The sequence below is a fragment of the Neomonachus schauinslandi genome, chromosome 9, assembly GCF_002201575.2.
Source record: "Neomonachus schauinslandi chromosome 9, ASM220157v2, whole genome shotgun sequence".
Lineage (NCBI taxonomy): Eukaryota > Metazoa > Chordata > Mammalia > Carnivora > Phocidae > Neomonachus > Neomonachus schauinslandi.
This window is the reverse complement of record NC_058411.1, coordinates 140,735,371-140,761,352: the sequence shown is the minus strand read 5'-3', so window position 1 is coordinate 140,761,352 and position 25,982 is coordinate 140,735,371. Positions and strand designations below refer to the sequence as shown.

Here is a 25,982-nt window from a genome sequence, read left to right as displayed (position 1 = left end):
TATCCTTTCTTTGTTCCCTTTTGTCTTGTAAGGTAGAAATTAAATGCTGTATTTTAAGTTCTAATAATGTTACAATTTACTTAAAAAAATAAACTAGTTGACAGCAATTTAGCAAAATCTTCCAAAATTATAATTGTATTTATCCTCTAAAGAGTAATCCCCTTTCCTAGGAATTAATGCTATCAATACACCTGCATACAAAATGTTCTATTTATGCAGTTATATAAAAGCAAAAGATTGAAAACAAGTCACATATCCAACAATATTAACTTACAGTATATCAATACAATGAAATATTGATGATGTACTCAAATTACTGAAAGAAAAAAGTGGCCAACCAATAATATACCTAGCAAAACTGTCCTTTAGAAATGAAAGAGGAATAAAGACTTTCCCAGACAAACAAAAGCTGAGTGAGTTCATTATCACTAGACCAGCCTCATAAGAAATGCTAGAAAGTTCTGCAAGTTGAAATGAAAGAACAGAAAACAATAACACAAAAGCATATGAAAGTATAAAATTCACCAGAAAAGGTAAATATGGGCCTTTGACTTTTTATGGGCCTTTTATGGGCCTTTGACTTTGGTTATCCTTTCTTTGTTCCCTTTTGTCTTGTAAAGTAGAAATTAAATGCTGTATTTTAAGTTCCAATAATGTTACAATTTACTTAAAAAAATAAACTAGTTGACAGCAATTTAGCAAATCAAAATAAGTATAGAATACTATAACACTGTAATGGAGCTGTATAAATCACTTTTTTTTTTTAAGATTTATTTATTTATTTGACAGAGAAAGACACAGCGAGAGAGGGAACCCAAGCAGGGGGAGTGGGAGAAGGAGAAGCAGGCTTCCGGCGGAGCAGGGAGCCCGAAGCGGGGCTTGATCCCAGGACCCTGGGATCATGACCTGAGCCGAAGGCAGACGCTTAACGACTGAGCCACCCAGGCGCCCCTGTATAAATCACTTTTAAGTCTAGTATAAAAGTTAAAAGACAAAGGAGTAAGATACAAATATGAAAATTTGTTAATGGATACTCAATGTAAAAACATGTAAAGTGTGACATAGTAACATAAAGCAGGAAGATAGAGAGGTACAAAGTGTAGAGTTTTTGTATTAGATTGAAGTTATGTTGTTATCACCTGAAAATAGTCAATTATAAATATTAGATGATTTATGTAACCCCACAGTAACCACACAAAAAATACCTATAGTGGATATACAAAAGAAAAGAAAAAAAAAAAAAAACCCAAAGCATGTCACTGTTAAAAAAATCAACAAATCACAAAGGAAGATGGAAATAGAGGAAAAGAGACAAAAGGACCACAAATAAGATAGAAAAAAAATTAACAAAGTGGCAATACTAAATCCTTACCTATCAATAATTACTTTAAACATAAATGGATTAAGCTCTTCAATCAAAAAGCACAGAGTGGCTGAACTGATTTAAAGAAAAGCTCCAACTATATGCTGCCTACAAAGACTCTCTTTAGAATTACAGACATACACAGACTGAGAGTGAAGGGATGGGAAAATAGATTCCATGCAAATGGTAACCAAATGAGAGCAGGGGTATCTGTACTTACATTAGACAAAATAATGTCAAGTCAAAAACTGTTACAAGATATAAAGATGGTATATATTGATAACAGAGTCAATTCTTCAGGAAGATATAACAATCATAAATATATATGCACTTAATATCAGAGCACCTAAATATATAAAGCAAACACTGATAGATCTATGAAGAGAAACAGATAGCAATACAATAATAGTAGGGGACTTCAATATCCCACTTTCAACAATGGATAGTATGTCCACACAGAAAATTAATAAGGAAACAGTGGACTTGAACTACACTATTAACCAAATAGACCTAACAGACAGACATAGTGTATTCCAGCCACCTGTAGCATAATATACATTCTTCTCAAGCCCAGATGAAACATTCTCCAAGACAAATCACATATTAGGCCACAAAACAAGTCTTAATAAATTTAGAAGGCTGAAACCACACCAAGTATCTTTTCTAACCACAATGGAATAAAAGTAGAAATCTGTACCAGAAGGAAAATTAGAAAATTCAGATATGTGGAAATTAACCAAGACACCCTTGAGCAACCATTGAGTCAAAGAAGAAATCAGAAGGGAAATTAGAAAATACCTAATACAAATGAAAATAAACATACAACATAGCAAAACTTGTGGGATACAACAAAAGCAGTACTAGAAAGGAAGTTTATAGCAATAAATGCCAATGTTACAAAAGAAGGAAGATCTCAAACAACCTAACTTTAGCCTTCAAGGAACTAGAAAGAGATGAACAAACTAAACCCCGAATTAGAAGGAAGGGAAAAAAAAAAAAACAAAGATTAGAATACAAATAAGCAAAATAAGGAAGAGAAAACCAATAGAAAATATTAACATAAATAAGAGCTGGGGTTTTTTTGAAAAGATAAACTAAACTGACAAACCTTTATCTAAGCTTACAAAGAAATCATTAAGAGGATTCAAATAAATAAAAAGGAGACATTCAGTCTGATAACACAGAGGGCGCCTGGGTGGCTCAGTCAGTTAAGCATATGCCTTTCAGCCCAGGTCATGATCTCAGGATCCTGGGATCAAGTCCTGCATCAGGCTCCCTGCCCAGCAAGGAGTCTTCTTCTCCCTTACCAAACTCTGCCCCTCCCCCCTGCTTGTGCGCTCTCTCTCTCTCTCAAATAAATAAATAAATAAATTTTTTTTAAAAGAACACTGATGACACAAACCAAAAGGATCACAAGAGACTATTCTGGATAATTATACACCAAATCTAGAAGAAATGGATGTATTTACAGAAACAAACTACCAAGACTGAATCATAAAGAAACAGAAAAGTTCAACAGACGTGAATAATGTACAAGAAAATTGAATCAGTAATCCAAAACGTTCCAACAAACCAAAGTCCTGGACCAGATGACTTCACTGGTGAATTATACCAAACTTTTAAAGAAGAATTAATACAATCCTTCCTAAATTCTTCCAAAACATTTAAGAGGAAGAAATACTTCTAAACTCATTTTATGAGGTCAGCATTGCTCTGATACCAAAGCTGGGAAAAAAACGCTATAAGAAAAGAGAACTACAGGTCAACATCTCTAATGAACACAAATGCAAAAATACTCGAAAAAATACTAGCAAACTGAATTCAACAACACATGAAAAGGATCATCTAACATCACCAACTGGGATTTATCCCTGGGACACATGCAAATTAATTAATGTGACAGACCACATTAACAGAATGAAGGATAAAAACCACACGATCATTTCAAAATATTATATATATAAAATGGATTAAAGACAAACGTAAGACTTGAAACTGTAGAATTCTTAGAATAAAACACAGGAGAAAAGCTCCTTGACATTGAATGATTTCCTGGATCACCAAATGCATAATCAACAGAAACAAAAACAGACAAGTGGGACTACATCAAACTAAAAAGTTTCTGCACAGCAAAGGAAACAAAATATAAAGGCAACCTACAGAATCCGAGAAAATATTTGTAGCCTATTTATCTAATAAGAGGTCAATATCCAGAATATATAAGGAACTCCTACAACTCAATAGCAAATACACAAATAACCCAATTTAAAAATGGGCAAAGGACTTGAACAGACATTTCTCCAAAGGCATAAGACAGACAACAGGGGGCGCCTGGGTGGCTCATTCGTTAAGCGGCTGCCTTCGGCTCAGGTCATGATCCCCGAGTCCTGGGATCGAGTCCCACATCGGGCTCCCTGCTCAGCGGGAAGCCTGCTTCTCCCTCTCCCACTCCCCCTGCTTGTGTTCCTGCTCTCGCTGTCTCTGTCTCTGTCAAATAAATAAATAAAATCTTTAAAAAAAAAAAAAAAAGACAGACAACAGGTACGTGAAAAGATGCTCAACCTCACGCATCATCAGGGCAATCAGAAGCACAAGGAGATATAACCTCACACTGGTTACGATGGCTATTATTGAAAACACAAAAGATAACAAGTGCTGGTGAGATTGTGGAGAAACTGGAACCCTCCTACACTGCTGGTAGAAATGTAAAATACTACAGCTGTTTTGGAAAGTAGTATGGAGGTTCCTCAAAAAATTGAAAAAAAAATTGAACTACCATGTGATCCAGCAATCCCACTTCTGGATACAGTATATATCCAAGAGAATTGAAACTGGATCCCAAACGGTCTCTGCACTCCCACATTCACTGCGGCATTGTTCCAATAGCCAAGATAAGAAACAACCCGAATATGTATTGACAGGTGAATGGATAAAGAAAACATGGTATATACACACAGTGGACTACTCTACAGCCTTAAAAAAGGACATTCTGCCATTTGTGACAATATGGATGAACCTAGAAAACATGCTAACTGTAACAAGCCAGTCACAGAAGGGCAAATACAACATGCTTCCTCTCAAATGACTAAAATAGTCAAGTTCACAGAAGCAGAGAGAATGGTGGTTACCACGGGCCGGGGGAAGGAGAAATGGAGAAGCATGGTTCAATTGTATTAAGTTTCAGCTAATACAGGATGAATTTGTTCTAGAGATTTGCCATACAGATTAGCACCTACTGTCAACAATACTGAATTATGCACTTAAAAATGTGTTGAGAGTAGATCTCATGTTAAATGTTCTTACCACAAAAAAAGGGGTACACAAGGTAAATTTTGAAGGTGATGGATATGTGTATTACCTTGACTGTGGGGATTGTTAATGAGTGTATGCATGTATCCAACCTCATCAAATTATATATATTAAATATATGCAATTTTTTGTATTTCATATTTCAATGACACTGTTTAGAAAAAAATGTTCTCAGCTGAAAAATACAAGGTAGAGAACGGTATGTTGAATATACTAACTTTTATATAAGAAAGAGAAAAAAATAAGTATTCATGCTTGCATAGAGAATCTCTGCAAGGATATGTAAGAATCCAATGAGGGTGTTTACCTGGGTGTGTGGGGTACAAGTGCAAGGGGAGGGTGAACAAGGGAGTGGGAACAGGGGACTTTCCATTGTATGAGGTCCTCTGAATGCCTTACCTACCTCCAAATTTTAAAAAGTTAGTTAAAAAACACAAATGACATCTCCTAGATCCCCAATTCTCCTTCTAGGATGAGGAAAGGTGAAGTTTTCTTTCCCACATCTTTCCCCCACCCTTTTCTTTTCTTCTGACATAAAATGGGATTTGAAATTCAGGTCATTTTACATTATCACTTTTCATTATATATCTTCTTCTAAAGATTTTTTTTGCAATCTATTTCTAAGTCACTAAAATAAACTCTTAAATTCTGTATTTAAATTGATCCAAATGTTTTATTATGATTGCTTTCATACTGCAATGTCTCCGTGATCATAATTAAGATGCATTTCTTGCTTGACAAGGCAGCATCTTGGGAGTATTTTTCCCCACAAAGGTAGGTCAGTGGGTAGGATGGATTAGGAATCCTTGAGTGGGTGAGAACCTTTTCTCTTCTCCTCACCAAGAAGCAGCTCAGCTTCCAACAGAATTGGAGTGTTGCAACGCACTTTCCTGCACACTGCTCATGCCGCCCATGGTCACCTGGGCTTTCACACTGTGATCGAGTCTGAGGCAAGCGGATTTTTTATTGTCTTTTAAGTAATCTGTTGTTGTTTCCTTTTTTCTTTTTGGATTCCTGCAGGATTCGTTCATGATCAAAATTTTCAAAACTTCTGCCAGGATATGATCAGGAGATAGTATTACCTGCTCATCAATTATGCCTGGAACACTCTGGGGCATTCCGTCTGTAAACTAGTCGCTGTTCCATTCAGTAAAACTTTCTCCTCTTCTTTCTCCCTCTCTCTCTTCTCTCTCTAAGTTCTGTGTCTGCTCTGTTTGCTCCATTCTCTTGCTCAGGAACACCAGTTAGGTGATTAATCTCTCTCCTCCATGTCCATCACGCAGGTATCATTGTTTTTAGCTCTCTGCTCTTTTCCTTGGCATTCTGCAAGCAATTCTGACCTTGCTCCTACTTCGCTCCTTTCCTTTTATTTCAAGTGTTTCATTTTCTGCCTCTAATATTGGCTTTATTTCTCATTGTTTTTTAAAACCCTTTCCAGTGCTATTTTTATTTCTACCTCTCTTCTAGCTGGTTTTCCCCCAGCTTTATTGAAATATAATGGACATATAACATTGTGCACATACGGCGTGCAACATGTTGGTATGAGGCACTTGCATGTTGCAAAATGACTGCCACCATCACCTTCATTAGCTAACACCCAAATCATGTCACATGTTACCATTTCTTTTTTGAGGTAAGTACATTTAAGATCTACTCTCTTAGCAACTTTCAGTTAAATTAACAAATAAATTAACAGGTTTTTAAAATTTATCTTTGTTTTCTTCTTGCTTTTCTAGAGTTTTGGGGAGACACAACATATACACTACCTAACATCTACTCTTTTGATACAGTGGATGCTCGTCATGTGCCTCTTGAGTGTTCAACATCATTTTTTGCTGCTGCATTTTTGCTGCATAATCAGAGTTCTAATGAGCAGAAATTCCTCGTGGACTCATCCAGTTCCAAATGGATACTTTGGCTCCCAGTGCTGTCAATGCTTTGCGTCTTTCTTTTGCACACCTTATTATTATTTCAAATGTAACATTAGGAGGGGCAGATTTTCTGCCTAAAGACCACAGCAGTGAATTTGTGGTTTCCTGAAGGTCTTAGACCATGTTGCTCAAAACTGACAAGAGTAAGGGCAAGAGACTGTGTTACACAATCTCTTGGGGCCGCCCTCAGCTGTAAGATATGCGTGAGATCAATTCATTCATTCATCCACTCACCCTTCCCTTTATATATTTATTCAACTCATGCTTTTTATGTGCCTTCTATGACCAGAACTCTTTTAGAGCATCATTCCTGCATTAATCTCAGGCCTCCCCAGTAGGCTGTGAGGACAGCGTCTGGCAGTGAAAATAAATATATGAATATTTGACAAATGCATAAATGAGTTGCACAAGGGAATGGATCTACTAGAAGAAAATCATTATATCTCAAAGATACATCAGCATGACTTTTTGGTTATTCATGGCAATGTCCTCTTCCAAACAGAGAAGGTAATAAAATACAGACGCTGTGGTGAAATCTTCATACCTTCACACACAATTATTTTGGGATCCATGGTAATTTAGTGAAGGGCTGTATTAGCTAGGAAGAAAATAACCTCCTTAAGTATTTTGATTAAAAAATGAAAATCATTTCAAACATCTATTTAAATACTTCACCAGGGGGCACCTGGGTGGCTCAGTCGTTAAGGTCTGCCTTCGGCTCAGGTCATGATCCTAGGGACCTGGGATAGAGCCCCGCATCGGGCTCCCTGCTCCGTGGGAAGCCTGCTTCTCCCTCTCCCACTCCCCCTGCTTGTGTTCCCTCTCTCACTGTGTCTCTCTCTGTCAAATAAAAAAATTAAAAATTAAAAAAAAAAATACTTCACCAGCCTCCATATATGATATGTGAATTTAAATTATTTACTAATTCAAGGAGATTCCTTTAAGAGCTCCTACTGAGTAATTCGTAAGTGACTAAGCATTTTTGAAAGCAATACATAAGTTTGAAAAATTTTTTTTAAAAAAGATTTTATTTATCAGACTTCCTGGAAGTCTGAAATGCATCTGCATTTCAGATGCATTGGCTTCTTCGTTAGGCCTCCATGGTAAAAAACATGTAAGCAAAAATGCCGTCAATTCTAAGAAAGGTTTACTTAAGTCCTTTAGCCAGGCTGAGCAAGCCATGTGGGGCTCTCATTCAGGAAAAAGGTCCAGCAGGTGCCTCGGCCCAGAAGCAGGCTCTTCACATGGAGTCCATTAACCTCAGCTGGGTCCACAGATGAAGTCAAGGTTCCATGACCTTTTCGCTAACTCTAGCTGACATTCGGCATTTCCATCAACTATGAACGTAAGCGACAAACCAAGGTGGCAGTATTTTTGACTCTGCTGCTAATGGAAACCACAGATAAATATTTCCATTTCACACGACCATCGTGTTACGGATATCTCAAAATACCTTTTACACCACCCCTACTTTGAAATTATCGTGGTTATTGGACCTGATGCTAGATTTTGAATTGAAGGCATTATTGGAAAGAAGCACTTCTATTATTAGATCACACTTTTGATTTATTAACATTTTCATATCTGGATTTTGATAACTGGTTTTCTTTATGATATGATGTATTTTATTTTCTGCATTTGAAAATACTCTTCTGAGAAGCAGCCCCATAGGCTTCTCAGCACATTCCGGCTACTTCAGAGGAGCATTGGGGTTGCAGAGATGGGAAGTGAGGGAGGTGCAGTAGGAGACAAGGGCAGAGAAGAGGCAGGTGGGGACGGGGCTCCGATCACAGCCCTGCAGGTCACTGGGAAGATTTGGCTTTTATTCTACAGACTTGGAGGAATGACATGAGGTCTTTTGAAGAACTGCTTTGACAGCCTGAACAGACCGCAGGGCGCAAGGGCAGAGATGGGGGGTCCAGGGAGGAGGCTGTTATCACAATCCACCCGAGACATGATGGTGGCATGGACCGGTCGGTGCAGGAGCAATGGAAGTGGTGAGAAATGGTCAGATTCTGGATATATTTTGAAGGCGGAAATATTTTGAAGAATCTGACAAAGGAATGGGGGGGCTGACAGATAGAGGGGTGTGTGAGAGAGAAACACAGATCAAAAATGGCCCAAGCACCTGAAATAATGGCATTGCCATTCCCTAAGATAAGAAAGTCTATGAGAGCAGCCCATTTGGGAGCAAAACTCAGGAGTTCAGTTTAAATTTGTTAGGTTTGAAACATCTGATAGTCATAGGGTGATGCTGGGGAGGCACTTGGATCTGTTCACCTAGAGCTTAGAGGAGAGGTCTGGGCTGGAAATATCAGCTTGGGAGTTGCCGGCATATCGATGACATTTGAATCCTGGAGCACAGATGAGGTTGATAAGGGAATGAGGACAGCTAGAGAACGGAAACTGTCTGGGACTGGCCCTGGGGCACTCCACCATACAGACCGGAGAGATGAGGCGAAACCAGACCAGGGGGCTGGAAAGGAACAGGTGACAGCGGGAGTAGAGAAGAAAGTATCTCCAGAAGGAGGGAATAAGCAATTGTCAAAACACAATCACTGTCAGAATGGCTAAAATCAACAACACAAGAAATAACAGGTGTTGGTGAGGATGTGGAGAAAGGGGAACCTTCATGCACTGTGGGTGGGAATGCAGACTGGGGCAGCCACTGCGGAAAACAGTATGGAGGTTCCTCAAAAAATAAAAAATAGAACTGCCATAGGATCCAGCAATTCCACTACTGGGAATTTACCCAAAGAATATGAAAACACTAATTCAAAGGGCTACATGCACCCCGATGTTCCTAGCAGCATTATTTACAACAGCCAAATTATGGAAGCAGTCCAAATGGCCATCAATAGATGAATGGATAAAGAAGAGGTAGTGTACGTATGATTATTACTCAGCCATAGAAAAGAATGAAATCTTGCCATTTGCAACAACTTGGATGGAGCTAGAGAGTATTATGCTAAGTGAGTAAGTCAGGCGGAGAAAGAAAAATACCATGTGATTTCACTTATATGTTTAAGAAACAAATGAATAAAGGTTAAAAAAGAGAGAGAGAGAGACAAACCAAAAAACAGACTCTTAACTAGAGAACAAGTTGGTGGTCACCAGAGGGGAGGTGGGTAGGGGGTTGGGGGGAACAAGTGAAGCAGATGAAGAGCACACTTGTCACGATGAGTACTGAGTAATGTATAGAATTGTTGAGTCACTGTATTGTACACCTGAGATTAATACAACACTGTTAAAAAAACAAAACTGATGGTCCTCCTGGACCTGCGCTGTCAGCATGGCCCCCACATGTCTCAAACCCCGCACATCCCAGACCAATGCCATCACCCCCCCCAACATCATTACAGTGCCCCCTCCAGCTGGCGGTCACCCACCTTGGAGCCTCAGAGCCACTCCTGGCTCCTGCCTTCTTATTCTCCACGGGTAATTTGCCACCAAGTTTGTAAAAGTCATTTCTAATGTAGAACTCCCTTGGGTCCTATCAGCTCTTCCCCATGGCCACGGTCATTGCTATAGCTTAGGACCATAATTCTTCCCTTAATTACTGAAACAACCTCTCGGCTGGCTTCCCTCCTTCCAAACCGCCTCTTCGTGTGAGGTCAGAGGGAGCAAAGCGCTGGCCCCTGCCCGCCTCCAGAAGCACATGGCCCTGGCAGTGCCCGCCTGGGCCGCCTGGCTCTAACCACACTCCCGGCCCCACCTCCTGTCCCTCCGGCCACATCCCTCCTGCCGCAGTCTACGCACCGCAGTCAGTTCAGTGTCCTGTCAACAAGCCTGCCCTGCCTGCCATCTGTCCTTACTCATGCCCTTCACTCAGATACAGTGTTCCCACCTTCTCATCTGGTTCCATTCCTCTTCATGGAAAATGCCTCTGCCACTGAGTTGCTTGTATTCCCCTCCCAGTTTCTACAGAGTCTTATTCAGACACTGTTGTGTTTGCAACATTGTATTGTGGTCAGTACAACAGCTTTCTGGGAGTCCCTGTTGTCAGCTGGGCACGTAGCAGGTGCTCAGCAAGTCAGCTGAGTTGAAAGTGTTCATGGCTCTCCAGTGGATGTGTATGTCCCTCCCCTGCTCCCCACTACCAAATCCGTACGTGGAAGCCTCACCCCCAGTGTGATGATATTTGGACCTAGGACTTTTGGAAGGTAATTAGGTTCAAATGAGGTCATGAGGGTGGGGCCCTCGTGACGGGATTAGTGCCCTTTATAAGAAGAGGAAGAAACCAGAACCCCTCTCCCCCTCCCCCCTTTCCATCATGTGCAGAGGCAGTGAGAAGATGCTCTTTGTGAGCCAGGAAGGGACCCTCACCAGACAGCAAGGCTTCTGGCACCTTGATCTTGGACTTCCTAGCCACTGTAACTGTGAGAAAGAGATGGCTGTTGTTAAAGCCCCCTATCCATGGTCTTTTATCAGCCTGAGCCTTATCAGAGGAGGATTTGGCTTTGGGGGTGTGGCCTGTCATGGGACTCACCTGCCCTCAGGGCCTCGTGGCACACATTTTTGTTTAAAAAAAAAAAAAGCTCCCCAACATGATTTTTGGTCACTAGTTATTCTGAGGCACGGGTTATGTCCTAGATGCTTTAAGTCCCCTGTGCCTTTGCTTATGTCACTTGGTGTAGGGGACAACATAAATGCCACTCAGACCATCCTCCTCCCCCCACCCCAAACCCCCTACACTTTCAATTAGTCACGAATTTATTCATCCAGTGAGTATCCTGTAAATGCGTACCATGTGCCAGTACTCTGCCAGATCCTGGGATCTTAGCCTCGCTGAAGGCGGAGCATCAGCTGCTTCTGCCTTTAGGCTTTCAGGGAGGGTAAGACTTCCCTCAGGAGGCAGTCTCTTTCCCGCATGCGCTTCCTCTGGGCTGAGACAAGCAGCCACACCTCAGGAGCCCCCAAGCAGTGCCTTACACACAGCAGGCTTGTTGAAGTAAATTCAATAGAACCTACAGGTTGGAGAAATGGTTTTGTTCCATACAACTCCAGCTGTCTTCTAAAGAGGTTGGATGTTTTTCCTTCGGACATCTTGCAAGATTTTGATGCATGCATTTGTAGGCAAGAGCCACATGCATTTGTAGGGAGGAAGAATTTGAAGTTCCTACGGCAATCCTAGGGGTTGGAGTAAGTAGAGGGAGGATGGGAGAGAGAACAGGGAGCAGAGGAGTCAGGTGATGGGATGCCTTTTCCATGAGCCCTCATTCTTCAGCCTTGCTTTAAAAAGCTGCCAAATGCCTGGTATTAATGGATGTCTTGCTATGAGTAGAAACCAGTCAAGGAACTGAGTTTTGTATCCCAGTTGATGGAGGGCAAGAGAGAGAGCATACGAGGTCAGTCCAAGAGGCAGTCAGAGGCAGAGTGCCCAGGCCAAGGTAAGTTCCCAAGAACTGTCAGAAGTCAGTTCCAGAAGTCTTCCGAATTTCCAATATCTGGAACTGCCAGGGGTCAGAGATAACTCCACTTAAACCTCAACCTCAGAGTGGATTATACACATGGTTCTGTGGAGTTTATACACATGGTTCTGTGGAGTTTATACACATGGTGACATTGCACATACACCAGAAAGTTCAGAGAACAAAACAGAACTTGGCAAGTTTGGAGATGCGAAAGGAGACACGAAGGTCTCCAGTGTGGTGGGAAGAGGGGGGAGGGTCTCTGCCACAACTCGGCACCTAGAACATCGTTACACGTGTGAACATTTTCTAAGAACGGAAGAAGCCAGAAGAATTCAGATGGGATTCTTCATACCGCTGTTCTTTATGGTCTTTCAAAATAACAAATGTTTGCTCTGCTGAAACAGCTACAAGATGTCAGAAATAGTTTAAACTTATTTATCTAACCTCAAAGACAGGCTATTTCCCCCAAGACACAGAGCTCTGAAATATCCAATGTTCTGTTTCCACAATGCTGAAACAGTTTTTGGAAGGCAAATGTTGTGGGAAAAAAAGTTCAGATCTGGAGGGCTATAAACCATGTGTTGCAGAAAGCATGCACTTCTGGGTGTCTTTAAAATGGTCACTGTTTAAAAACAAATATCCTTCATCCTTGAAAGGCCCATGAAACATTCCACACTGCAGAATCCTCGGATGATTCCAGACTGCTCTAAAAGGCTGGATTTTTATATCAGTGTGTCGCACATATTATCCCTGTATATTTTTGTTCATTTCTTTGTTTCCTCCAGCTACTCAACACTCATACAATATTCTGTATTTTTTTTTTCCCCACACACATGACAATTGAAAGTTGAAGCTACCATTAGTTACCTCCAGGAGCTCTGAAGAAATGGTGGTGTCAATTTATAGGATAAGAGGCAAATTGAACACAGTGTAGAAAAACCACAAGGGGAGTCATTACTAACAAATGAAACAAACAAGAGCTCACAGTTGCAGTGTCAGAAAGGAAAAAAAAAACAACCTCAACACTACCAGCACAAAGAGTATATATTCTCCTTGAAAGTGGGGTCAATCTTCACAAGGTAGTAAATGTTGTACGAAATGTTCTCATTTTGAGTTAACTACATACCCTTCTGTTCTTTTTGGCAATATCTACTCTATGCTTTTTGGGTATAAAGGACTATCCTTCTATGATGCCATATCTAGAACTTCCTCCAAATATAAGGCTACGGCTTTTACCAACCACAGAACTCTCTTGAATAGCTGCTGAAATACTTTCTCTTTTCTAACACAATAATGTTAACAGACTGACATAATCAAGTCCCCAAGCAATTTGATCTGAGGAATTAGAAACACTCTGGGTCACAGCATCTATCCCCAATTCCATATTCAAGAGTCTTTCCCCAGAGGCTTTTAAAATATGTTTCTTCTGACAGGGAGCAATGTCATCAACAAGTCTCCTCCTGGTGTGGTCTTCCCTGACTTCTGCTTTGCTTGGGACTGGACACTTCTCATCACATCTCATGAGAGCTACATAGTCCACTGCTGGATATTGTCCTCCAGCGCCTTGTTCATAGGCTATAATGGGCCCATGAGAGTTATTCCACATATTATCTCTACACCAAAACCCTCCAGTGGTTCCTTGAAGAATAAGACTCAAAGTCAGAGCTGGTGCAAATCAAGCATAGTGATGCATGCTGAAGCTATACAAGAGGTAAATGCCGCTCATTCCGGTACATAGAATTTTGGAACAACAGCTCAAATGAGGACAACCTTGGACTTTCTGGAGACCCTTTCTGATCAACAGCAATTTTGATAACTGATCAATGTAACATCGGGATTCAGATGAACAAATAGCTATGATACGGTCCTCAAAGGCTACACTGAAAAGTATTGTCTATTTGGAAGTCATGCACCATGACCTTCAAGTTGACCTGCTGCTGTCACCAGCAAACCCAAACCGACAGTGGAGCTCCTGAGGTGACATCCCAAGTCTGGGCTGACTCCACAAGGCTCCCTTTCCACCTCCCTCAAGGTTCTGGCTCTTTTCTTGTTTTTCCAAGCTGCCCCCACCTACCCTATAAAATGGCTCCTTTCTCCTTAGGAATGGTCGGGAGTAAGATTCCGTTTTCCTAGCTCCAAAGCTTATACTCTTCTGGGAGGATAAAGGCACAAAAGCCCTTTCAATTTATGGGTACCAAATGCTAACAAGCGCTCATCCTCCAGCCTCAGGGACCTCGCTGTTTCCCAAACTGTGTAATGCTAAGATTTTCTATGTGCTCTTCTCTCTTCTGCAGATTATTTGCTATTCTCTTTTACCACTTGGAAAATTTCTGCTCATTCTTTTTTTTTTTTTTTAAGATTTTATTTATTTGAGAGACAGAGAGAATGAGTGGTGGGGAATGGCAGAGGGAGAGGGAGAAGCAGACTCCCTGCTGAGCAAGAAGCCCGACGCAGGGCTCAATCGAAGGACTTGGAGATCATGACCTGAGCTGAAGGCAGACACTTCACCGACTGAGCCACCCAGGCGCCCCAGTTTCTGCTCATTCTTAAAGATCCATTGTAGGCCCTCTCTTCCCTGACCCTGTCTGACGCTGAAGCTGATTCCTCCTCTGTGGACCTTCGAACACTGAGGGCTCAGCTGTTGACAGGCCTGATTCCCCCTTCAGAATGAGCCCAGAGCATGGACACAGGCCCTGCCACGTAGCCCAGCTTCCCCTTTACTCTTTGTTACCCACTGTTTCCTGAGGATGTCTCTCATTTTGAAATAACATTTGCGATAAGTCCCAGGAGACTCTTTGGCCGCACTTAGCGGCTAATGCATTGGTTCTTAACTTTGGATACACATCAGAATTGCGTTGGGGACTTAAAAAACAACAACATTCTCAGGCCATACTACAGATAAATTAAGTCAGACTCTCTGGGGTAGGGTGGGTGGGGTGGGAGGTGATATCCAGGCCTGTCCATAATAAAACGACTTTAGTATACCATGTGTCAGTTATGAAAATGAATACATGGCTGTTGCATTATCAAATATATAACCAGGGTGAATAAATGTAAAGACAAATGAAATCAATGAAAAGATAAAAAAAAAAACAAAACACAAAAAATAGAGGGGCACCTAAGCCCGGATGTTAATACAGATACTGAAATTCTATTCAGGTCCCATGGTATTTTCCCCACAAGAAGTATTTTTTTCCATCACCAGGTCCTGAATGCCTTTTGTAGATTATACCAAGAAGTCCTCATGCTTTTTTATTTCTGGGAGTTGAATTCCAACAAGATTTTCTCTCTCTCTCAGTTGGCACCGTGTAGGTCCCGTGGGCCCTACTCTAGGAAGGCACAGTTGGGGCAAAGGAATGAGAGCAGATGGATGGGTCGTTGGAGGGCTTTCACTAATTCCATGTGTTTTATACAATAGGTATTCCTCCAGCCCCCACAGCTATCCTGTGCCCTCTGTCACTGTCTGTGGGTCTCACAGCATTCACAGTGAGAAGCTGAGGCTCCTGGGGAACAGAGAGCAAGTGAGAGCCTTTCTTATTGGATAAGTAGATGGGATTGGCTGGATATTGGCTCTTGCTGGCTCTTAAGAAAAGCCTCCCAATTGTTTACTAGTAAATCTCATACAGGTCTGGAAAACTCAGCCCTAGCTGTTCTGGCTCATGCTCTCACAGTCTTCTGAGGAACCGGGAGAACATGGGGCCAGCCTAGAGCTACCACACAGGGACTCATGGAATTGAAGCAACTTATTTCTCTAGAAACCTGGGCTTCAAAAGATCACCAAGAGAATACCTGAAGTCTGAAAGCAAAGAGGACGAACCAACCCAGTTCTTGCCTCCTGGATCACCTCAGGTCTGTTGTACACAGATCAACAGGCTCCAACAGGACAAGTCAGGGCCATTTTATTGATCTTAAAATTTAGGTGGCCTTAATGGGTCTTCACATCAGAAATATGGTAATGAAAAAAGCCAGGAGGTGAAAGCTATTTTAAATCTGAAATAAGATATAATTGTGGAAAGGTTGTATGTTATTTTGGGACCAGAAACTTGCCATGGATCATAGGCACTATTCCAGTGTTCCAATCAGTGACTCTCAAACACTGTTGGTAGTAGAACCAATTTAGGAGAAAGTCCAGTTTATAAAACTATAAAACATGGAGGTCTTTTAGTTGAACTGTATGTTGGGGGAGAGGGTAGGTAGGGTAGAAAGGTAAGACTGGGGTCCTTGACAAGGCTCCATGGAATCTACAGTTTGAAAACCACTGGCTTATCTGCTGGTCTACTGATGGTAGACAGAAGAAAGGTTATTTGCGGACAGGGAATGAGTGGGCCCAGGAGGTGAGATTACATGATAAAAGTCCTTATGGGTCAGTCTGTCTTCATCATGTGAAAGAGTGAAGATTAACGTGGGACTGGATGTCTGTGAGGTTTGGGGGATGGAGAGACATACTGGTGGGACTGAAGACAGAAGTGGGGGGTAGACATTTGAGGATGAAAACAGTGTTGTTGATAACAGGACCAAACCACAACAGCTGTGGTCTGGAGGCTTGAAGACGCGGCATGACTCAGTATCTGCAGACATACACGCCCAACCACGAGGCTTTTCGCAGTTAAGTATGAAATTCGATAGGTTCTAGAATAGCCCTTTCTGTTTTTCATCTTGCATATTCAGCTACCTTATTCTAACATTTCTCGCTCCTTCTTGATTGTGCGGAGACTCATGTTTTCTCCACATGGGAAACTGATGTGGATTAAAGATGAGGACAAAATCATCGCTCAAGGAGCACTGAGAATAGAGCTTCAGCAGATCCTCAAAGAACAGAAAATGGTTTCACAAATGAGTCTTTTTGATCCCATAACTCAGTAATCCAAATATGAACACAAAGAGGTCTGGGGCAAGCCTATCAAGGTTTAGGTGAGGGAGTGGGGAGTCATTACCAGACAGCCCACGACTGGCCACGTCCCTTCCCGTCGCTGCAGTAACGGTGAGAGCACGTGTCTGGGTGGGACCTCCGTCAGCCTGGGCGCTGACCCAGCTCACTCAGGCAGACCCCTGACCTCACACTGGCTGGCCTCCTCATGTACTCTCCCTGGACCCTCCATCTCATACCATGGGGCATTTCTGCTTGTTGCCTCTACCTGAGCCTCTGACCCTTGTCCCCAAGCTGTGGTACTTCCTAATTCCCCCGTCAGGCCTCTGTTTTGATACCCTTCTCTCTGGTTAGCACTCTGGGGTTCCCATTCTTCTGTCTCAAGTCCAGATTCTCTCCCTCTTGTCTTTCCATGTGTCTCTCCATGTTCAATTCAATTGCTATGTGCTAACACTCTGGACTGACCTGGGGACTCCTATGTCCCAGATCTTCAATTAATGACACATCGGTTGCTAAATGCCAGATAGACCTTCTCTCCCTCTTGGACAAAACAGAAGCATTTAATGTCTTGAGTAACTGGTCCAACAATCCAATCAATGACTGTAATACAATTCCACTGATTTCAATTTATGGCTTTCTGTAGTTTCTTTCCCCTCTAATAGTTCATCCACGCTGTGGGCAGAATGCTCTTTCTAAAACACAGATCGGCTCACACCACTACTCTGCTTAAAACTTTTCTTGCCTTCCCAATGCCAATGAAATGAAGTCCAAGGGTTTTAGCCTGACATTAAATGCCCTTCACAATCTGGTCCCAACTTATACTTCCAAAGCCCCCTCCTCCCCACTCTCCTTCACACCCTCTGCTTTAAGTCACACGGATCTGACTGTGGTTTTGCAAATAAGCCAGGAGCTTTCGCGCTTCTGTGCTTTTGCCTATATGCTGTTTCTTCTGCTTCAAATGGCTTCCTTTTTGTTCCAAGTGGCCTAGTTGTAACATCATCTGTCCTGTGAACCTCTAATCCTTTAGAAGCTTTAACTATTCTCTCATAGGTGTCTGATGCACTTCATAAACACTTAGATTTCTGCATCTGTTATATCACAGTTTCCTTGTCTGTAAAGCTGCAGATACCAGGTCTTACTCATCTCTGTACTAAAGAACTAGATTGGGCTTAGCAGATGCCCAGTGAATGCTTGCTGAATGAATGGAAAAATGCATGGAATTTCCAATCACCCATGATTGATTACTTGGTTGAATATGGCATTAAGAGAGGAGGAGGATGCTGGGAAAATTTCTGTATCACAGGCAGAAGTAGGAAAAACAAGGATAGGTAGCCTTCTCGAACAGGAGAAAAGGTTTTAAATATATTTAAAAAGAATTTTAGCAAGTTTAAAGATTGTATTTGGTTTAAACAAGAGGTAAGCATAATATAGAAGAGGGAATACATTTCAAAAAGCACAGGTTGAGAAAGATAAATTAGTTTTAACATGGTCCAAAGCAACAAAATATTTAGTTCATAAAATAGGAACAAGCAGATGATCCCCAGATTTTCTTTTTAAGTATTCTGAAAATTATATGCAAAATTTTGTGGGTAAATGTATTTTTCTGGAGTAATGGTTCTTTTTTTTTTTTTGTAGAGGATCAAATAAATTTGTGATTTAAAGATGTTCCATTATTACCATCAAACTCCACACTACATATAAACTGATGGTTGATGGGGGAAAATAATTGTCAGAGAGATGAGCTATGTATAGGAATTTAGCCACGTAATTTTGCTGCACCACAAAAATGTTCTCAAAATCCTCCCCTGTAAGGGAAATTATTAAACCCAGTTAAAAAAAAAAAAAGCCAGTAATTCCATTAGCCATCAACAAAACTTTAGGTATACTCCACAGCATTTTAATCCTAAAAAAAAATCCCATGATTAAGAAAATACTTTTAAATTTATGTCATATGTTCTGACCACCATCTCTTAGACATTAAAGGCTTTCCTTCCCTCTACGCAGGGTGCAGAGCACCAGTCACCCCACCGCCCCCTGGACACACTTGCCTCCTGCCACCTGCTTGTCCATACTCGGTGGGGGGTTAATCCTGTAACTTCTGCCTACTTGTTTCCCTATTCTTTCCTATCGCTGGGCAGCATAACAGTGAGAGGGATGGAGCGCTTAAACCCACACCAGTGGCAAGTTTCACTTTCTAGAAGGTAATTTGTGATATGCATTTTGAGTTCTAGAAATTGTAATGCCTTATGTTATAAAAACATTGAGTGACCTGTGACCCAGTCATTCCAATCCTGTTAATCTGTTTTAAAAAATTAATCTCAACAACACAAAGAAGTTATATGCACAAAAATGTTCCTTACACTGCTAGACGTAACTGTAAAGAGAATAAGCAGCTTAAGTTTCCCTAAATAAGGGAATGGCTTAGTTGTGTTACAGACATAGAATTTGTACAGCAATTAAATGATATTTATGATTTTTTTTTTTTTTAGCACCATGAGAAAATTGACTTAATGAGAAAAGGTTAAAGGAATGTGAAAAAGTAGAAATGCTGGTTGTGTCTTGGTGATGAGATTATGGGAATTTCTTTGCTTCTTAATACTTTGCTATGCTTTCTAATGATTTTACAATGAGATGGGTTACTTTTTTATAATGAGACAAGAAAACAGAAAAGAAGGGGAGGCCTTTGGAGCAGAAGGAGTGCTGGCTTCAGCACTTCCATGGACTGGGTTCATCATTTTGGTCAGGTCTCCCCTCTCTGGGTCTTGTTTTCAAAACATAACGGCGGGACGCATGGATTTCAAAGGTTGCTCAGTATTCAACTCCCAAGACCAACACCTGGATGGTTTCCATCCAAGGCCATCCAAGTTGCTTCAAATCACCCTCTGGATTTACTGCCCTCCAGTTAACTCGTGTTTCCTTAAACATCAGCTTTTAAATCAAGGAAAGACATTTTTCAAATCATCAAATTTCAGTTTCACCAAATCAGATACTTACATTCTTTGGTTCCTTCCTTTTCATTATAACTCTAGTGTCTGAGTCATAATATAGGTAAATGGGTTTTTCATGGGCTGGTGTTCTAGCTCCAAGTAACTCCTTGATAAGGACATGATATCTACCTTTTTTTTTTCCCCATTAAACATTTTTTTCATTGAAGTAGAGTTGATACATAATATTAAGTTAGTTTCAGGTGTATATCATAAGGATTCAACAATTATACACATTATGAAATGCTCACTACAATAAACGCATTATACTATTGACTCTATATTCCCTGTGCTGTACTTCTCATCCCCATGACTTCTTCACTTTATAACTGAAAGTTTGTACCTCTTCATCCCCTTCAACCATGTCAACTGTCCCCCCATCCATCTCCCCTTTGGCTATCTAGAGAGATTTTCTTTCTGGGTTCCCTCTCAGTCTCCCTGACATTGGGTGAAAACACTTGTTGGCACTCAGTCCTAACCCAGACTGGGCAGATATCTTAGCTCAAGCATTTTTCCTACTTTTACTTCCATTTGTCCCAGATTCCTACAAGAGACCAGGGGTCCAGGACAGAATTTTAGGGCTGGTCTTCAGCCTCTAATCCATTACTCTGTAACAGAAAACCCCGGGCCAAGGTGAGTCTGTGACAGGCCCAATGTCTCACAGCGAGGCAGAGGCGGGGCTGGGAGGGAAACTGAAAAAAAAAAAAAAAAAGCAGTATAACAGATAACCACAGGTCTATCATGCAAACTTAGTGTCCATTCACACTGGACTCTATTTGCTTTAGTTCTTGGTTAAGCAATAAAGTATCACAGCTAGGCTAACATTCCTTCCCCAAACTTCTCCTCCTTTTCTCCCGGAGTCTGGGAGTACCAACCATCCTGCCACTGGTGTCCGCCCTTCCCGTGAATATCTGCGTATTTTTGCCACCGACTTATATACTGATCAATAGTATCCATGACTGCATTGTAGGTTTTAAAACTTTGTAGCCTTATGCTCTTGTGGGTATTCGGACTGCAGATTGTGATTTTAATGAGATACAATTCACCCTTCCAAGGGTACAATTCGGTGCTTTCTTTAGCCCACTCATAAAGCCATGCAACCATCCCTACTCTATAATTCAGAACATTCTCATCCCCCCCAAAAGAAATGTGTGCCCGTTAGTCATCCCGCCCGTTTTCCAGTCTCTCAGTCACCGGCAGCCTCTTATCTGTCTCCGCGGATTTGTCTGTCCTAGACATTTCATGGAAATGTAATTACACAATATGTGATCTGTTGTGTCTGGCTTCTTTCACTAACCGTAATTTTTCAAGATCCATCCGTGTTTTAGCATGGATCAGTCCTCCATTCCTTTTTATGGCCAAAGAAAATTCCATTGCACGGATGTGCTACATTTTGTTTATCCACTCATCAGTGATGGGCTCGGAAGTCGTTCCTACTCTTTGCCATGGGCCTCTCTGCACACGTTTTTGTGGGGATGTGCGTTTTCATTTGTCTGGGGCATATATATCTAGAAGTGGAATTGCTGGATTTCACTTTGGGGGGAACCATCAGACTGTTTTCCAAAGCAACTGCATGATTTTAGATTCTCACCCGCAGTGCAAGAGGGTTCTGGCTTTTCTACATTCTCCACACTTCTATTATCTTTCTGATTACAGGTGTCACAGGGTAGAAAGTGGCATCTCATTACCGGGCATTGTGTGCAACTGCTGAATCACCAAACTCTACCTTTGAAACTAATAATACACTATATGTTAACCAATTGATTTTAATAAAAATAAAAAAAAAGAAAAGGAAGTGGCATCTCATTGTGGTTCTGACTTACATTTCCCTGATGACTAAGGATGTTGAGCATCTTCTTATGGGCTTATTGGTCATTTGTACATTTTTTGGAGAGATTCCACTCAGATCATTTGTCTGTTTTAAATGAGGTTGTCTTTTTATTGCTGAGTTCTAAGAATTCCTTTTATATTTTGGACACTCTCTTCCCAAATATATGATTTGCAGAAAATTTTCACTCATTCTGTGGGTTTTCCTTATACTTTCCTGACAGCGTCCTTTGCAGAACGAAAGTTTTTCAGTTTGAAGAAGCCCATTCATCCACTTGTTCTTTTTGGTGTTTATGCCCCAGCTAAGAAATTATTGCTTGGGGCACCTGGGTGGCTCAGTCGGTTAAGCGCCAAGCTTGATTTCAACTCAGGTCATGAGATCGAGCCCCACATCAGGCTCCATGATGCGCGTGGAGCCTGCTTAAGATTCTGTCTCTCCTTCTCCCTCTTCCCCTCCTCCTGCTTGCATTCACGCTCTCTCTCTCAAATAAATAAATTTTTTTTAAAGATTTTATTTATTTATTTGAGAGAGAGAGAATGAGAGAAAACACATGAGGGGGGGAGGGTCAGAGGGAGAAGCAGACTCCCCGCCGAGCAGGGAGCCCGATGCAGGACTCAATCCAGGGACTCCAGGATCATGACCCGAGCCGAAGGCAGTCACTTAACCAACTGAGCCACCCAGACGCCCCATAAATAAATTTTTTTTTAAAAAAGAAAGATGGGATGCCTGGGTGGCTCAGTAGGTTAAGCATCTGCCTTTGGCTCAGGTCATGATCCCAGAGTCCCGGGATCGAGTCCCTCATCGGGCTCCCTGCTCAGCGGGGAGTCTGTTTCTCCCTCTGCCCACCGCTCCCCCTGTTTATGTGCTCTTTCTCTCTCTCTCTGACAAATAAAATCTTTAAAAAAAGAAGAAAATTATAAAATAAATGATGTCCTTACTAAGCATTAACACTAAAAAAACAAACAAACAAACAAAAAAACAACACTTTTAAGATTTATCAGTCATTTCTCTCAGATGAGCTTTCCCTTTTTACCAGAAGGTGGCAGAGAGGATGCAGCTGAAACTCTTCTTCCCCCATTTTTAAAAGAAAAAAAAAATTTTTTTAAAGAGCAAGGCAAAAAACTCTTGCAACTGAAAACTTCTAACTTTTAAACATACAGATTTGCAGGTTCTATTACATAATACAGTTATGAGAAATATCACCTAAGACAGACCAGAGACCATCACTTTTGATATCCAGACACACGAATTAAATAAAACATATTTGGCCATACCAAAAAACTATGAATCTGTCTAAAAGGTTTGAATAGATGAGCTCATTATAGTTACTGGAAAATATTTTAAGGGCAATTGAAAAATAAAAGACAAATTTATACATGCCGCCAATTTACAGAAATAATCTCCATGTGCAATATGAAAATATAATTTTGTGACGCCCGTTCGAGGCTATAAGTGAGGGGCTGGATTAGATGAAACCCAAAGTCCCTCCTTCCACTAACGTTAGTGGTACATTTCCCACTGCCGAGACGAGGGCAGGAAGGTCCTATACGAGCTAGTGACAGAACCGTCTAGAAGACCCGTTTTCTGACCCTTCCCCCACTTCCCCATCTGTCTTTAAGAAGACAGATCTCCAGAAAAAGCTACGTTCGTATGGCTTCTGCCCATAAGAAAACACAGTCCAGGTTTATTTAAAATGGCACATAAACTCAAAATGAGACGGGTTTATGTTGAGAAGAAAGGGTCCTGCTGAGTCCCTGGGGAGCTAGTCCACAGGGGACGGCTGCCAGGTAAGCAAACAGCCAATGGGGCCACGTCTGGTAGGAGGAAGGAGGGAGCAAGGAGGCAGAGGGTCCCCAACACCGAGCTCCCTTCAGGCCCCCGGGGACCAGCGGTAAGTGGGCACAAGGGGCTGCCGGAGTCAGAGGGAGGTCAGAGATGGCCCGCGTGCTGACGGGGCCTGGCGCAGAGAATAAAACCCAGACGCGTTTAATGGTCTTTGCTGGAGGCTTCCCTCACAAAAGCAGTTGCCACCGAATCCAGCCGCTGACTTATGACAGCAAATAATACACCACAATCCTTTCAAGGGCTCATCCCCCCCGCCCCCCAGAATGCCTGATTTTAAACTCTTGTGGAAGTAAGAAATGTAGAAATAATGTTAAAAGTTGAGGTTTCTCTTCATAGAAGTCAGATCTATTTTTGCAGAAGCCTCTGCAGGTGTAGGGCTCTAGAAACTCTAGCCCTTTGTGGCTTGGCAGCTGCAAAGTTCCGTTCTGCTTTTCTCCTCGGCGCGGCCCGGGAATGCGGGCTGCCTTCTGTGATGGTAGGTAGCGCTTGGCCAGAAAACTCACATACTTGTGGGTGGAGTCAGTTAGGAGGCTGGAGGGATTTTGCAAGTCTGTGAAGGCCAAACACTGCAGGGACTTCCAAGGGGTGAAAAATAATACCTTGGGGGTTAGCAAATTTCCACTGCTCGTGGAGCCAAAGGTGCAGCTCTGGAAACACGGCCAGAAACGGACCGTTACAGGGAGGGAGTGCCTGGAAGGTGGATGGAGGTGTCCCGGGCTCCCTTCGCTACATGTGCGGTCACTGTGTCATCGAGAGCAGCGTGAGGGCTCCCCGGGTCACCCTGCTCACCCGGGCCATGGCCCAGGTAAGATTCATCCAAGTGGCTGCAACTTACAGGGGCCCCATTAGCTGGAAACCAGGGAGACTCAGCCGTCCCGGCTGTGAATCAATGCACGGTAAATCACGGGCATACACTCTGTCCCCTTAAAATAGATCTTAATTGTGAAGAGGTCCCAAGGCTCCCTGAGAAACTGATCAAAGTTATTCACACAGCGCCCCTGACCCCATAAAATGGACATGTGTGCAGGCTATAATGTTGACCTCAGTTTAGAGATGCGTGGGCCCAGGTTAAGACAGAAGAATCTGAGCAAGAATGGCCTGACATTAAGGCAAGGTCGGACTGAAAGTGTTATTTCTATTAAAGAAAGGAGGAGTCAGAAAGAAGGCTTCTCTGCCATGGCGAACAAAGCAGAACGAGCCACTGAGACACAGACTGGTTATGCTTGGCTTAGGACAGTCCAGGATAGAGACAGTGTGGGCCGGGAGACCTCGAGATTCCCACCCCCGGACCTGGCTTTGCCCAGCTGCAGGGCACCTCCATCAGTTTCCAGCAAACCCCCTCGCTGATGCTCTGCTCACCAGGCAACCACCGGACTAGAAGTTGGCTTGTCGGGTAGGTCTGCCCACAGCGACAGTGTCCTGGTCACGCCTGAGCACGCCAGTGTGCGAGGCAGTCACAGTCCTCCCGGGAAGTGGAGACATGGGCATTTTGTTTTACACTCCGGTCCCTTGAGTTGGTCTCACCCTTGAGAGACAGAGCCACTCACACTTGAGTGAGACTCAAGATTGTTAAGCCAGTCAGGCTGAGGTCTGAGATGCCGAACTGAGAGCTGCCATCTCTTGCAACACCAGGCTGGCCCATGCTCCCTGCCTCCCTCCCCACCCCCAGAAACGCCCAGACTTGCCTTTTACAGGACATCGGATTGTCACATCGGCTTGCAAGGCTGCCTCCACGACGCCTCCAACCACGACTGACAGATCGCTGTGTTCCAGTCTGCTGATATTTCTTTCGATAGACAAGATGGCAGGCGCCTCTTCATTGAAAGGGAGCAGGAAACTATGTTAGGTTCAGGCTTTTGCTCTGGTAAACCACTCCATGTCTGGTAAACTTGGTAAAGCTCACTAAGAGCAGGGGCAGAGTCGGGCTCTCTCTGTCTCCCTTGTGGTGCCCCATTAGGACTGGCACATACACAGCCCGGGGGGTGCTTGGTGCCCAGATGGACAGGCAGACAGACGGATGGATGAATGCATTCAAAGAGATACCCACGGGGTGCGCTGCAACAACCATAGATAGGCTATGAGGTTGTTTTGGTTTATAACCAAAATTGACGATAAATCCCTCTTTGATAAATTGAAAAAGAAGAAATTCAGAAGTTCATAAGAAGCCAAGAAGGCAGGGCAGGGTATCCCCTGGATGAACTAAAGCGGGGTCCAACACACCAGGGGCTTGGGACCCACCGACTCTGTCTCTGGACAGAGACAGAGGAACACTCAAAACAAACCTGCCTAAAACTTGCATGGAAAAATAATAATAGCAACAAAGTCACAGAGCATCAAGAACCTAATCAAGGACTTTTATTTCCCTGGATTTTGAGAAACGTAGACTTTCAATAGATTCCTTCGTTAACTCACTCAGGAAATATACTCTGTGCCTGAGATGA

General features: G+C 42.4%; 1 protein-coding gene across 1 annotated transcript in view; it reads right to left on the bottom strand.

The window, feature by feature from the left end:
- ADAMTSL3 (ADAMTS like 3) overlaps nt 1-25,982 on the bottom strand; it is a 343,828-nt gene that overhangs the window by 33,091 nt on the left and 284,755 nt on the right. Inside the window, exon 22 of the mRNA XM_021680458.1 lies at nt 25,227-25,355. Coding sequence (XP_021536133.1) covers nt 25,227-25,355 — 129 coding nt within the window. The remainder of the gene's footprint in view (nt 1-25,226; nt 25,356-25,982) is intronic.